The sequence below is a fragment of the Eumetopias jubatus genome, unplaced genomic scaffold, assembly GCF_037043125.1.
Source record: "Eumetopias jubatus isolate StellerSeaLion01/CBP00866 unplaced genomic scaffold, mEumJub1_p1.0 scaffold_10, whole genome shotgun sequence".
NCBI classification, from domain to species: domain Eukaryota; kingdom Metazoa; phylum Chordata; class Mammalia; order Carnivora; family Otariidae; genus Eumetopias; species Eumetopias jubatus.
Genome location: NW_028274816.1, coordinates 106,088,238 through 106,102,680, shown reverse-complemented (window position 1 = coordinate 106,102,680; position 14,443 = coordinate 106,088,238). Strand labels below are relative to the sequence as shown.

The window sequence follows — 14,443 nt, the reverse complement described above, 5'->3', positions numbered from 1 at the left end:
TGAATAACCCAATAATTAATTAAAACCATGTCCTGCAGGGGATAATTTATTACACTCGCCAGCTTTTTATGAGCTAGGTGTAGTTTGGAAATGAAAAATGTGAGTACTCTTCAATTAATGAGGTCTGCACTGCATTCTGCACTGGTTCCTGGAGACTCCTCACCAGGTCCCAGAAAGCAAAATCTCCCGGTGGCGGGAGGGACTTGAGCTTGGAAGGGTAGAGCAGACCAGCTGGTTGCACCCCTCCCCCCCACTTCAGCTTCTATATCCAGGGCCCCCGCCAGCGTTTTCTGGAGATCTTCCTGGAAACAAGTTGGGGCGTTGGGGGTGGTTGTCACAGCAAAGCTGGGGGCCTTGGAAAGAGGGAAGGGGTGTGGGCTGTAGAGAGGGAGTTCAGGGATGAGACAAACTCCTGGCTCCAGGCTTCTTGGCAGTCCATGGGAAAAGGAACAGACATCCTGATACTCTTCTCCAAGCCTAGAGGTCACAGCTCCTGCTCCGGCTGGACGCCACCAAGTTCAGGTCTCTTTCCAGTTTGGAAGGTCCTGTTCTGTGGGTGTGGGGGCTGCGCTTCTCCACAGGCATGAGGCCAGAACAAGGTTGCAGGCTGGCTCCTCTTCTCCCAGTATAAATCCTCACTTTCTCCTCGGATACCACCAACTAGGAAAGAAACAACCCGATATTTACATATGGATAGTACACTTGACAGTCTTCACTTCCCTGCTCTTTGTCTCCCTAGCAGCCCCGTGTGGAAGGTTGGGCAGAGAAAATCACTTCCATTTTACAGATGCCGAGACTGAGGGTCAGAGAGAGGAGATGGCTAGCCCAAGGGCACACAGCTGGCAACACAGGACAGAGCAGGGATAGAAGGTCAAGCTCCCCCTTCAATGATGCCCTAGGGGCAGAACGGAATAAGAGATGGCAAAGCTAGTCTGGCTACTCCGCCTCAGAAACCAAGGGTGCTCTGGTTCCCTTGGGGAGCACGGACGTCTCTGGAGGCATCCCCAAGGAAGGAATTGGACGGTTCTGGCCCAATGGCAGCAATTTTGCTGCTAGGTCCGGGACTATATAGTCAATCCTTGACACTCGGAGAGCTGGATAACCCAAAGACCCGTCAGAGGATCTTATTCTTGGCTGTCTGGGAGTGGGAGAGGGAGGAAGGTTTCCCATTCCAAGATCAATAAGGGAACCAAAGCGAGTCCGAAGTGGTGATGGTGGGGAGGGGTCCTGCCTGACCCAGCTCCACTCTCTCTGGGAGGGAGCAGGGAACCCGGGGTAGCTCTCCTGACCACAGCCAGCTGAAGTAAACAATGAGGCGGGAGCCTGTAAGAATAAGTCCTTTGGCACAACATAGAGCAGTCATCTTTTTTGAGGACGACCAATACCTTTGAGAATTGGGTTGACCCAATAAATGAATAAATGGCATGAGAAAAAGGAGAGGAGGAAACTGGTATAGGTTACAAGCAAGTTAAGAGATGTAGCAACCAAATGTAAGGTGTGGATTTTGTTTAGGTCATGCTTTGAAAAACTAATCCTAAAAAGAATCTTGAGACAGCTGAGGAAATTGAAACATGGAGAGTATTAAGGGATTATTGTTAATTTTGTTATGCAGAATAATCACATGGAGGATTTGTTAAAAGAAAACAGAAAGAAAGAAGAAGTCCTTATCTGTTAAACACTCTAACCAAAGTAATTTTGGGTAAAATGTTGTCTAGGATTTGCTTTAACATGCTCCAGAAAAAAAACCCTGAAATAAGACTGGCTGTGAGTGATCACTGTTGAGGCTGAATGATAAGTATAAGGAAAGGGTTATTATCCTCTTCTGCATATGTGAATTTTACCTTTTTTTACTGTTTCTTTTTTTGTATATGTGAAATTTGCCACTAGAAAACAAATCAATAAAGTTATGGATCCATCTCCCAGAAGACCACACACATGCACCAACTTTCACCCTCAATTTCAAGGAGTGAGCCCATGGAATCAAGTACAGAATCTTCAGGCTCACCAAACACCCTTTTCCTCCAGGACAGGACAGATTTGGAAAGTGATTTAGGTGCTGTGGGTGTGGACAGCCCAGCGGAGAGACGCTAAGGAGTTTGGGCTTCAGTCATTCAGCTCTAGGTGAAAATTTCCCAGGATAGCTCCCTTGTTGCTCATATAGACTCAGCTCCGAAGTGAAATGGTGGTGAGAGTGGGGTGGAGGCAAAGGAGTTGAATTTAGTCCCCACCTTTATAGTTTTAAAAACTGGAGGGGGGGGGTCACTGGTCTAAAATTACTGTGTTTAAAGAGTTCCTTTATTTTGGAGTCAATATTTTATTTTTCTCAAACCCCTTTATTCTTCCCTTTTCCCTTTGATGACTTCTCAAATATCTTAGGTCTATCTTCAATATCAGTTTGTACTTTTTAATGAGATTTATTTCCATTTCAAAAATTGGAAACAGCTTAGCGTTTGAACGAGGAAGAGAAAGTGAAATGGTCAGAGCCAGGATTTGGTGCCATAAAGACACGTGCTGGGAGTCCAGCCTTCATCATTCATTAGCTTCTAGAAGTTGGACAAATTAGTCTCCTCAACTTGAGTTTTCTTGTCTACAAAGCCGGTAGTAACAATTGCCCCCTACCCAGTTCTCTCATTGCGGGGATTAAATGAAAGTTACACATAGGACACTTATAGTCCCCAGCACAGGACACACACTGGATTAGGATCACAAGAATTCTGAAGCGGCAGCCCAGGGAATCCTGAGGGGCAGCAGGACTGGGGTGTAGGGGTCTGCGTGTGGGGGTGGGTGCTGGCCGAAGTGGCGTGCAGGTAACACCATCCGAAGCCCTGTACTGCAGGCTGCAGCACGCAGCTCTCAGACGAACAAAGCAGGTTTTGGTCCGGTGGAAACTTCCGCCTGGATGTAGAGCCTCTGCTTCGGGGTGAGGGCTCCCAGGAAGGAGGGTGCACTTCCTGGCACAGAGGTCTCTGGGTGGGTGGAAGGATGGTCTAGGAGGAGGTTCCCACACTCTCCAGTGGCTCCATCTGAGGTTTTTTTTTTTTTTTAAGATTTTATTTATTTATTTGAGAGAGAGAGAATGAGAGATAGAGAGCACAAGAGGGAAGAGAGTCAGAGGGAGAAGCAGACTCCCCGCCGAGCAGGGTCCATCTGAATTTAGAGCCACCCAACCGCGGGGCCATCCAGAGCTGCTGGCTAAGCCTGGCAGGGTGTGGCGTGCTCAGCTGCATTACTGAAACATCTGCCCCACCACTACCACGTGTTTACACGCCCAGAAGTAAGGGAAGTAAGGTTCTTGGACTAAAGGGGAAAAGTCTTTAGGTCGCCCCTCCTCTTGATGGAGAGTTGTTCATAGGGCCCTTTGGTTCCTATGACATCTCCTTTCTGGAGGGAGCCGCCTAGCTGCCTAGCACAGATCTCAGGCCACAAAGCACCCAGGGATGAGGAGCTGGTCCACCGTCCATCTGTGGCTGCCCTGGTCCAAGCCTTATCCAGCATCCCTGGGACAGGTGATTCCTGAGGCTAGAGACACCAGGCAGAAGGGGCAAGTAAGGGACAAAGGAGGCAGAACCTGAAGGTAGGCTGGTGTGGGAGATTCTGTTCCAGGGCTGGAGGGCAAGCACCCCCAACCCCTGTCGGCATCATCCCCCAAACACACAAACATGGAGCTGGAGATCTGGGCTGAGCTTTGCTAGATCCCAGGGCTTATTAAGGAATTGGGGGGGGATGGAGAGATGGGGGTCTGCTTACCATGGTTCTTGTCCAGGCCTCCATCTGGGTCTCTGCAGCTGAGCCCCGTTCTTAGGGAAAATTTCCAGGCTAACCTTAGGAATAAGAAACTGAGAATTCTGGTCTTGCTCAATGGGGCCGAAACAGCCAGATCAGCAGTCCCTCAGCCTGGGAGGAGGTGCCTTTGAGGCCAGGCTTTGGCCCCCTAGAGCCTGGAAGACATGGAACAAAGCTTGTAGAGCTTCTACATCCTCATGCCCCAGCCAGCCTGGTTTTTGGGATTCCCCCAGGGCAGGCATGGAGAGGGACAGTCAGGGCATCACTGCAAGTTCCAACACTGCATCTAGCCACCGGAGCCATCTACCTTCTGTGTTCTTCATCTGTCCTCCTGCTCCCACTATGGCAGCTCAGAGCTGCCGGGAACCAAGGAACTGGCCACTCATTCTGAGGTCAATTCATTCTAACTTGGGCAAGACAGCTTCTTTCCCTAGGTATCTGCCCCCCCAACCACTTGAACACATCACTGGCTAAAACGGACTAGTTCGAGTCACTACAGAATTTGGGACTTCCTATTCTTCAAGGGGAGAAGAGAGAAAGGGGAGCCCCACATATTCCCCAATCAGAGATAGTTATGATTAATGACTTCATAGGAGAAAGCTTTTCTATCCTCTTCAGCTCCTAGATACTTAGCCCCTGGTGTGAGTTTCTACACGGCAGCCTCCAAGATCAGAGTCTTCTCCCAAGCTCTACCCCAGCCATAGAAACAACTTGAGGGGGAGCAATGTTCTTCATGTCTTTGGGGGAAGATTTCTGGCATCCAGGGCCAATAACAGCTACAGTTTCCTCTAATTGTGGACAAAGCTATAGACTCTGTGGAAACCAAATACAAAAAAATTTTTGGTGGGTGATTTTCCACTTTAAAGTAAGGGACATTTCATCTCCCCTCTCAGAGCTCTTAGAAAACCCCTGAAGGAGGCTGGAAGGGAAGAAGTACTAGTTTAAGCCCAAGTACTAGTTTAATCCCAAATCTCAAGTTAATGGAGGGGTTCCCTGTATATGGCCCAATATTGGCTCTGGACATTTAGGGTCGGTGTAGGCAGGCGGCCAGATTTCTCCAGACTCTTAACATGTTGGGGTCTAAGATAAAGGGCTGGCCCAGAACCTTGGTGGCCTGCCTAAGATGGACTTTTCTCCAGGTCAGAGTACTTAGGCAGTAACCAGGAACTATCCGATGTTCCTCTCAGGCTGGGGCTGAGGTTCAGAAAAGCACATGGGGTGTGTGTGTGTGTGTGTGTGTGTGTGTGTACAGCCAGACACTCTTGGATGCACTAGGGTTATTGGTTATTGTCAAGACTTTATTGAGTCCTAAGGAGGTTGTCCTTTGTGGTACTTTTTCCTGCCATCTTTGTTATGCTTCTTCTAAGAGAGGAACCCATGAGTCCCATGCACAGGACAGCTCTTAGTAGGCATGGATTTTGGGCCATTTTTCTTAGCTCCATCCTGTGTGTGTGTGTGTGTGTGTGTGTGTGTGTGTGTGTGTGTGTGTAATGCCTACCTTTCTCCTCTCCCAACTTTGTTTCTTGGAACAGATAACTTAGTGAAAAGCAAAGGGGAACTCTTTTTCTATAGAGGTGGAGGAGAGATAGAGAAAAAGGAGGTGGGCCACAAGATGGTCAGGTTCTGGACTATTGGAAAAGTCTCAGGCCTCTCTGCAAGGGAAATGGGGGAATCAGAGCAAGAAATTAAATCTTCCCCTAAGCCTCTCCCCTAAGCCTCAAACCTACAGCTCTACTTTAGGACATTTAGGTGGGTTTGGACTCGAGGGGCCAGGGCCTTGGTGCTGACATTTCACTTGATTGTCTTTGTCTCTGGCAGGGTCTATACACCAGGAGCCCCAACAGTAGCCAGCATTTACCCTGACATTTATCATCTATAGCCATCTCCCCCGATGGAAAAAATAACATGGAGATGGGGGTGGGGAGGTTGTAAGCGACTCAGATTACTTTCCGGAATTTGCAGGTAGGTTTTTTGATATATTCCCCATTCCTGAGTCCCATCCAGGATCGCAGGGGCTAGAATAAAGGAAGCCGAGTCTCTCGAGATCCAAGAAGCTGCTGCAAACCCCAAAGACGTTGGTTGTGAGTCTCCATTTGAGAATCCCACCTCTGCTACTCCACTTGCACCCCTGTATGATCAGGGAGGCTAGAGGGCTCCTCAGGGCATTACAGGCTGAGGGTGGAGGAGGTGATCTCCCACACCAATCTGGTCCTATTTAATGGGCCACTGTGGAGTTTACACCCTGGGGCCGACCATCCCAACTGAGTTAGTCCATGAAGGTTGACCCACGGAGCCAGGTCTCAGGGCAGGGCTCCCTCAGGACCTAATAAGTGTGCCCCGCCCTAGATTCTTGCAGAATAATCAGTGGTCAGCCCAGGGGCCTATTTGTGGCTCTCTCTGCAGTTTTCCTCCCCCACTAAGGCCCTCAACTTCCAGGAATGCTCCCTTCTCTTCTGCCTGTTGCTCTCTTCTGCCCGAAGGGAGCACTGAGGAGGACTTAGCTGGCCCAGCCCTCCTGTCCTTACAGAGGCAGCTGGGAAAGCAGAGGCTCACAGAGTGGAAATGACTGCCCAACAAAACCTGGCTTAAGACTTGTGCTCTGCAGGGGCGCCTGGGTGGCTCAGTCGTTAAGCGTCTGCCTTCGGCTCAGGTCATGAACCCAGAACCCAGGGTCCTGGCATCGAGCCCCGCATCGAGCCCCGCATCGAGCCCCGCATCGGGCTCCCTGCTCGGCAGGAAGCCTGCTTCTCCCTCTCCCACTCCCCCTGCTTGTGTTCCCTCTCTCGCTGTGTCTCGCTCTGTCAAATAAATAAATAAAATCTAAAAAGAAAAAAAAAAAAAAAGACTCGTGCTCTGCAGTGCTGCCCTCGGCCCCAAATCCCTAGTGGTTTGGGCCAGATCCGCGCTGGGCTTTTCTGGCTTGAGTGCCAGGGGTGGATGACTGAAGTCTCTCCCCAGCAAAGAAGAGGGCGCTGGAGACTTCAGCCCCAGTGGGCTTTCCAAGTCGGCGCACGTGGCAGGCGGAGAGCAGCCTGCTGGCCCGCCCACAGCTGCTGGACCAAAGGACTGGAGGCTCTTGGTGTCTGTTCAGCAACCCTCAGTTTTGCCCCCCCTTCCCTCCACTCCGGACCCCACTCACAGTTCTGGGGCTTGGCTTAGCGCTTCCTCTGGTTTCCAGGCACCATCAGGGCGGGCGGCAGCGGCCTGCGGTTGGAACTAGCCACTTCCCTTAGCAGACCATCGTTTCATTGCTCCTCAGATCCAGTGTTCTGTGCTGGAGGCCCCCATCGGCTCCTTTTGTAGCTCTCTCCTCTGGCCCTGCTTCTGAAGCACTTGGATTTGTCCTGAGAGGGTACTGATCCCCGGGATGTCGCCTGCCGGGCTTCCCTGGGTGGGGAGGGACAGCAGAGGTGATAGTGGCCTCCTTCTGCAGATCACTGTCTCCAGTCTCTGGTTCTTGTAACTCCTGTACCCGGCCGTCAAATTTTCCAAAAGACCTTTCTCTAAGGTCGGGAGAGGCCCCGCCTGACTTCATTTCTGAGAGAAGGGCCTGGGCTCCCTCTCATCGCCAGTCGCTGGCAGGGCTCCGCCGCCACGACCCACTCCAGGCCGCCCTGCAGACCGCCATTGCCAGGGGTAGGCTCCGAGCTGCCGCCCCACAGGCCCCTGCCAGACTTCGGAGAAGAACAATGGAAAATTGAGAGGACCGGAAAGGAAAAACGAGCTTGTGCATTGGGGGGAAGGAGACAGAGAGCAGTAAATCAGAGATACGGGAGAAAGAAATTGAAACAAAACAAAACAAAACACAACAAAGAAATAAATGAGAGGGAAAGACAGAAAAGGAGGAAGGAAAAAATGGAAAACGAAAGAAAGAAAAAGGAAAGGAAGAAGAAGCAAATGAAGAAAAAATAGTGTAAGGGACAGATAGGGAGATGGGGATAAATAAAGTATAAATAAAGGGGCACGGGGATGGGGGTGGGCGAGAAGGTAAGCACTACTGACTGAAAGAAAGAATGCAAGAAAGAACCCGCAAAAAGAAAGCTCATTAAAATTGAAGGAAAGAAAGGCATACAGGGAACTGCAAATGTAAAAAAGAAAAGAAAGATACCAAGAGACTAAAGACGGAGGAAAGAAAATACAGAGGGGAAGAAAGGACCAAAGAAAAGAGATTAGGCCCTTTTCATAAAGGAAGCGTGACTCCAAGCAGTTTAGCGGCAGCGGAGCCCCGACCTTTCCATAAAATGAATTGTCGCCACCACGGATAAGTTCGCATTATTCTTCACGGCCGACCTGAGGCCTGCGGTCGTCGCGATCCTATACACTGTTCCAGGCGGGATGATGAAGCCACCGGGCGCTCACCTTGCTTTGCAAAAACAAACAAACAAACAAACAAACAAACAAAAAACACCATAATTTCACAAATGCCCCAAGTGGGGCGAGTGGGCGCCTCTCGCCCCCTCCCCCTGGCTGGCGGCCCGAGCCCGGGCGGGGCTGGAGCTGACACTGAGGTTCCAAGTCCCCTTTGCCGGAACCCCTGGGGGCGCGGCGGCCGCACTCAAAGGCCCGGCTGTAAAGGTCATAGGCGGTCTGTGGGGCCGCGCTGAATGGGCTCCCGGAGGTAAACAGTCTCTTAACTTTCAACTTGGCCTTGACCTTCCTGGAGGTGTCTGGGCGGTATGTAAAGGAGCAGCTGTGAGGCTTTCAGAGCGTTTGGCTGGGTCCGTAAAGGGAGATGCGGGTGGGGAGCGGCTCGGGGGTCCCGGACGTCGGCACAGAGGCTCCCAGCAGGACACAAAGGAGCCTGTGGGGCTGGGGGAAGGGTTGGCTCGCCACCCGCTCCCCGCCCCCCGCCCCGCCCCAGGCTGGGAGGTCAGGAGGTCTGGGTTGTCCTGAGACCTCAGCTGAGCTCACGTCGAGCTCCGGGGAGGATTTGGAGGCTCTGAGCCTCAGTTTCTCTTTGTGGGAATCTCAGGCGTACTCAGGGCTGAGAGAGGCAAGTGAGAAGTGACAGGTACTCTTTAGGCCACTGTCCTTTTCTCTTCAAATAAGAACAGGCGGCTGTAGTTCATTAGACACAGATACACATACAGAAGCACAGATAGAACTCATTTTTATTCAGTTTATAAAATGCTCTCAAGAGCAAAATTTCACTTAATCTTCACAGCATTCCTGTGAGGTAGGAATTATTGTCCCCATAAGGAGACAGATAGTTTTTACAGCTAAGGAGAATTAGTCCTACCTTATTTGACTCCATTAAGGTCTATGACAGGTCACAGACAGATGCACATACATATACATGTACAGGAAGTGGGAACACGTGTTCATATGCTAATAAATATGACATCCAGAAATATTTCCTGGGATCTAGTAGATCTAAATAAATTGCAGATTATAACAAAAACAGAAATAAAAATCCTATGGAATTTATTTGCATTGAAATGTATCTGTCTACATAGGGGTCAACAGCACAGCTGGAGAGCTTCTGCAGGGCTAGGTGTGAGTTCATCCTCTGCATTCGACAGTAATGCAGAGCTTCGGGCATTTGGCTGCTTATTTCCATGGACTTGAACTAGAACAGTACATATCCTCATATCCCAATGACAGGCAGTGTTGCTAGGAATCTTTACATTTTTGTATTTAATTATTTTTCCTTCTAAAAAATAGGATAAAACTGATGGACAGTAAAGTGCAGAAATATCAAGTGTACAGCTTGAATTTTCACAAAGTGAACACACCCAGGTAACTAGCAAGCAGATTGAGATCAAGAACATTTCCAGCACCCCAGAAGGCTTCCTTATGTCACCTCCCAGTCAGGAAACTTCCTCCCCAGGGTAATCTCTTCTGACCTCTATCATCATAGATTAATTTTGCCTTTCTTGAACTGCACAGAAATAGAATCATACAAAATCTACTCTCTTGTGTCTGGCTACTTTCATTCACATATCTGTGTGACTCATTCATGTTGTGTGCAGCGGTAGTTTTTTTATTGCTACATAGTACTCCATTCTTTGATTAGAGCATGATTTACTTACCCATTCTACTACGGATGGACATTGGTATTGTTTCTGTTTTTGAGCTCCAGTGAATTGAGCTGCTTTGGATATTCCAGTATATGCCTTTTGATGGACAAAAGCATTCATTTCTGTTGGGTATATGTCCAGGAATGGAATTGCTGGGTCATAAGCTATGATTAGAATTATTTATTTCTAAATTTAGGGATCTATATGCCTGTATTGTCATCTACCAAGTAAAAACCAGTGAAAAGGGGCTCAGGGCTGGCTAAGTTGGTGGAGCATGCAACTCTTGGAGTTGTGAGTTCAAGCCCAACATTGGGCATAGAGTATACTTTAAAAAAAAAAGAAAGAAAGAGAAAGTCTTAGTCTTTAGGTACAAATGCTGGTAGTTCCGCCTTTCATTGTTAAACAAGCAAGAGGCTATGGCAATAAACTAGCGTCAAAGAGACATCTTCTCCCTTTTCTCTCATATTGTTTTCAAATACAATAAAATCTACCCAGGATTTTGTGCTTGGTGTCTTCTATTATTAGCAATGTTTGTTGAGGGTGAGCTATAATCTCCATTACAGCCCCACAGCTCAGGGAAATTCCAGTTTGCTTGGGCCTTTTCCTGAAAGATGGCTCAGGTTCAGGTTCAGGTCGGTAAGATTTGGCATGGCTGAGCCCACCGAGAGTGAGAGTGGTTTGTTCTATATAATTGCCATGACCTTGGCATGGAATGGAAAAGTTCCTGCCCTCTCCAGAAAAACCGGGGGTTCTAGAAAACGTAGACTCAGAAGGATTTGATTTGGGAGGGGTAGCAAAGGAAACAACACCTCTGAAGACTTGTGAAACAAACTGGTTTGAGTCTTCCGAATTGTACTGTACAAAAGGGCCCAACAGAGGAGCCTCCAGCAATTCTCGCAGTGGTGGGGCTCTCTCACCCATCCCTTTTTCCTTCTAAGTAAATGTAAAGCCTGGAGGAAGCAGATAGGGGCCCTGGGCTTTCTGGACACTCAGCTGGGGTGCCAGGGTCAAGGTGAGTTACCTGGGCCTCTTGGAACGTAAGAGGAGAACTGCAGGGCAGAGAGGCTAGACATCTCGGCACAGGGCAGGCTCCTTCTTTCTTGGGCTCCAGAACCCCTGCAACTAATGCATGGCCAATTAGGCCTGGCTTCCCAGAAATTCCTTAAATCCCGGAAAAGGGGGAAAAGAGGTCCTCTTTTTTGGCTGGTACTTCAGGATTTTGTAAGATCCTCTCCCATTCCTTCCTTCAGCTTTTCTCTTTCTCTCTTTGTGCTGCCCTCCCTGGGTCTCTGTCTCTGTCTCTCTCTGAATATACAGGTCATGCGTGTCGTCTCTCCGTATGCATCTCTTTCTACACCATTAAATGAAAATCCAGATCCCCTTTCACAGGCCACCTCTAGAAACTCCCATTTCCCCTTCAGATCTGAACGTTGCACGTCGGTCCCAGGCTCCAGATCCTCAGTCATCTTCCGAGAGCTTGCCCTCCTCCCTCTCCTGCCCCACCCCGATCCGGGAGCCGCCTGGGCGGCAGCTGGGATCCCAGGGGAAGGGGCTTCCCTGGCACTTCCTTGGGCAGCATATTACGCGCATCCGGAAGAGGAGGGGCACCTGCAGTGAACTGGGATGCTTGTACCCGGGACCCAAAGCCAGGGGCTCCCAGAAATACCCTCTAGTCCGCACTTCCCAGCCTCCTCTGGTTCACGCGCATTCCCAGGTTCCCCTTTCAGGCGCAGAGCGGCCTCCCGGCCCCACCCCCGACTCCCCTTCTCCCCTCCATGAGACGCACACTTTATTGGGAGAGCTTTTTATTTTCTCGTTAAACCTGCCAAAGCACAGGAGACAGAGAGCCAGGGAGGGAGAGGAGGAGGCGGAGGTGGGCTGGGCTCCGGGTCTTCTCTCCCTCCGCCCTCCCACTTCTCCCCTCCCCCACCCACTCACCCCCGCCCCGGGCGCGGAGCTGGATAGCCCCCAACTGGAAAGCAGCTTTCCTCGCTGTTCTTGTTTTCAAATGCAATAAAAGAGAGGGAGAGAGGGAGAGTGGGAAAGAGGGAGGGAGGGAGGGAGGGAGGGAGGCGGGGGGAGACAGAAGCTGGGGTAAAGTATTTTCGCGATTTCTGCCAGGAAGATTTTCTGAGCGTCTCTCCCCCAGGCCACAGCCAATGAGCGCGCGAGCCCCGGCACCTGCGTCTCCTGCGTCAGGACGGGCCGGGCTGAGCCGAGGCAGGCGCCGTGCGAGCTGGGAGCGATTTAAAACGCCTTGGGCGCCGGGGGGGGCCGGGGTGGGGAGAGCGAGCTGGGTGGCCCCTGGATCCACCACCGCCGGCACCCCATGAGCCGACCCTCGGCCCCATGGAGCTCGGCAGTTATGCCGCCTTGGACGGGGCCAAGGATATGGAAGGCCTGCCGGGAGCCGAAGGGAGTCGGAATCTAGTCGCCCACTCCCCACCGACCAGCCACCCAGCCGTGGCGCCTACGCTGATGCCCGCCGTCAGCTACGCCCCCCTGGATCTGCCAGGCTCCGCGGAGCCGCCAAAGCAGTGCCACTCTTGCCCCGGGCTGCCCCAGGGGGCGGCCCCGGCTCCGGTGCCTTACGGCTACTTTGGAGGCGGGTACTATTCCTGCCGGGTGTCCCGGAGCTCGCTGAAACCCTGTGCCCAGGCGGCCACCCTAGCTGCCTACCCCGCGGAGACTGCCACGGCCGGGGAGGAGTACCCCGGCCGCCCCACTGAGTTTGCCTTCTACCCCGGGTACCCGGGACCCTACCAGCCTATGGCCAGTTACCTGGATGTGTCGCTGGTGCAGACTCTGGGCGCCCCGGGGGAGCCTCGCCACGACTCCTTGCTGCCTGTGGACAGTTACCAGCCCTGGGCCCTCACCGGTGGCTGGAACGGCCAGATGTGTTGCCAGGGGGAACAGAACCCACCGGGTCCCTTCTGGAAGGCGGCCTTTGCAGGTAACTTGCCCCACTGTTTTGGGTCCCGCTGGTGCTGACTGTGGGTGTAGGCAGGACTGGCGCTGGCATGGGAGGAAGTGAAGGGAGCCGGGGCTGGTGAGGAGGAGCTCCTATTGGCTTTTTAGGATTCTGAAGGAGAGTTCAGGCCGTTGAAGAACCAAGGTGGAGGCCCCAGAGGGTCAGTGTGAGGGGTCTGAAACCTGTGGGCCACCAGGTGCCTTCGCCCCCCTAGGAGGCCTTGGGGCCAGCTTTTCATACGACTAAGTGTTTGGTTCTTTGTGCTGCTGTTGGGGCTCAGGCCGTTCGTACCTCTCAGATCCCAGGTTTAATTCTACCAAAAGGCTAAATGACTCAATTCAGTGAGTATGGGGGGTGGGGTGGGTAGGAACACAGATACTGGATATTCTGTAAAGAATTAAAATCCTCATGTTCTCTCAGATGAATTTTTCCATTTCCAAAGGAAATTTTAGATTTCCTGCAGTCCGAACTTAGGGGTGTGTGTATGTGTGCATGTTGTGTGAATGTGTGTGTGTGTGTGTGTGTGTGTGTGTGTGTGTGTATTGGGCATGGGGGCAGAAATGTGTTCCTTTCTCTACTTAATTTGCCTGTAGAACCTACAAGAGTGGCCAAGAGTCTGAAAATGCATGTGAGGGTGGATATATGTGACTGTGGGCAAAGGTCCGGCTGTGTGTGATGGGTGTGTTTGCAGACCTGCAATCGTGAGGACAGTGATAGGTGAGGGTGGCCTGCAGAAGCCTGGTCTTTCCAAGCCTAAGCGGTCATCAGAAACCAGCCGGAAGTCGAGGTGTCCCCCTGCGCTTTGGGGGAGTGGAGCGCATGCGTGTCTGAAGGGTGATCTGGGTGCTCCCCGTAGGATTACTTAGCTTGTAGGGCCTGGGTCTGCACGTGGGCTTGCGGGCAGAGGTCTGAGCGTGGCTTTCTCTCCCTCCTTCTGGCTCAGAGTCAGGCGTGCAGCACCCTCCAGAGGGCTGCACCTTCCGACGTGGCCGAAAGAAGCGCATTCCTTACAGCAAGGGGCAGTTGCGTGAGCTGGAGCGCGAGTATTCCGCTAACAAGTTCATCACCAAGGACAAGAGGCGAAAGATCTCGGCAGCCACCAGCCTCTCGGAGCGCCAGATCACCATCTGGTTTCAGAACCGCCGGGTTAAGGAGAAGAAGGTCCTCGCCAAGGTTAAGACCAGCACTACTCCGTGAGGGAGATCCCTGGCTAGGGAGGTGGGGGAGAAGTGGGAGTATCCTGGGGAGACCCGGATCCTGCCAGTGCCAGGACTCTGCTAAGGGGCTCCCAGAGGTTGCACTCTTCCCAGGCCACAGCTCCTGGGCTGTCCCTCAGGGATGGCCTGGGTGCCCCCATGTGTTCTAGGGAGCCAGTGAGGCCCAGAGTTACAATCCAATCCACCAGAGTAACACACCACCCACAGGACCGGTCGCAGTCACAATCATTCATCCTGGCGGTGGCAATAATCACCATAACCAGTATGAATTACCATGATAATAATTAGTTTCATATTTTCTATCTAGAGCTCTCTGAAGAGCACTTTAGAAACCGCTTGCATGGATTGAGCTGATTATGAATAAACTTGGAGGGAGACCCAAGGCAGGGAAGCTTCCTCTGGATCCACTTCCGTTTCCAAATCCCATCCCCCATCCCAGTGACTGCAGCGGA

The 14,443-nt window shown here is 51.5% G+C and overlaps 1 protein-coding gene across 1 annotated transcript; it reads left to right on the top strand.

The window, feature by feature from the left end:
• The first annotated feature begins 12,152 nt into the window (after positions 1-12,152).
• Positions 12,153-13,971, top strand: HOXB13 (homeobox B13). The gene is made up of 2 exons (XM_028093659.2): positions 12,153-12,756; positions 13,718-13,971. Exons 1-2 carry the CDS (start codon positions 12,153-12,155, stop codon positions 13,969-13,971), a joined length of 858 nt encoding a protein of 285 aa, XP_027949460.1.
• The last annotated feature ends 472 nt before the right edge of the window (positions 13,972-14,443 follow it).

Bases quoted from the DNA above. Each gene is read 5' to 3' on its own strand.
- HOXB13 (XM_028093659.2), top strand. From the start codon at position 12,153: ATGGAGCTCGGCAGTTATGCCGCCTTGGACGGGGCCAAGGATATGGAA. The intron at 12,757-13,717 runs GTAACTTGCCCC...CTTCTGGCTCAG, and splicing joins CTGGAAGGCGGCCTTTGCAG to AGTCAGGCGTGCAGCACCCT.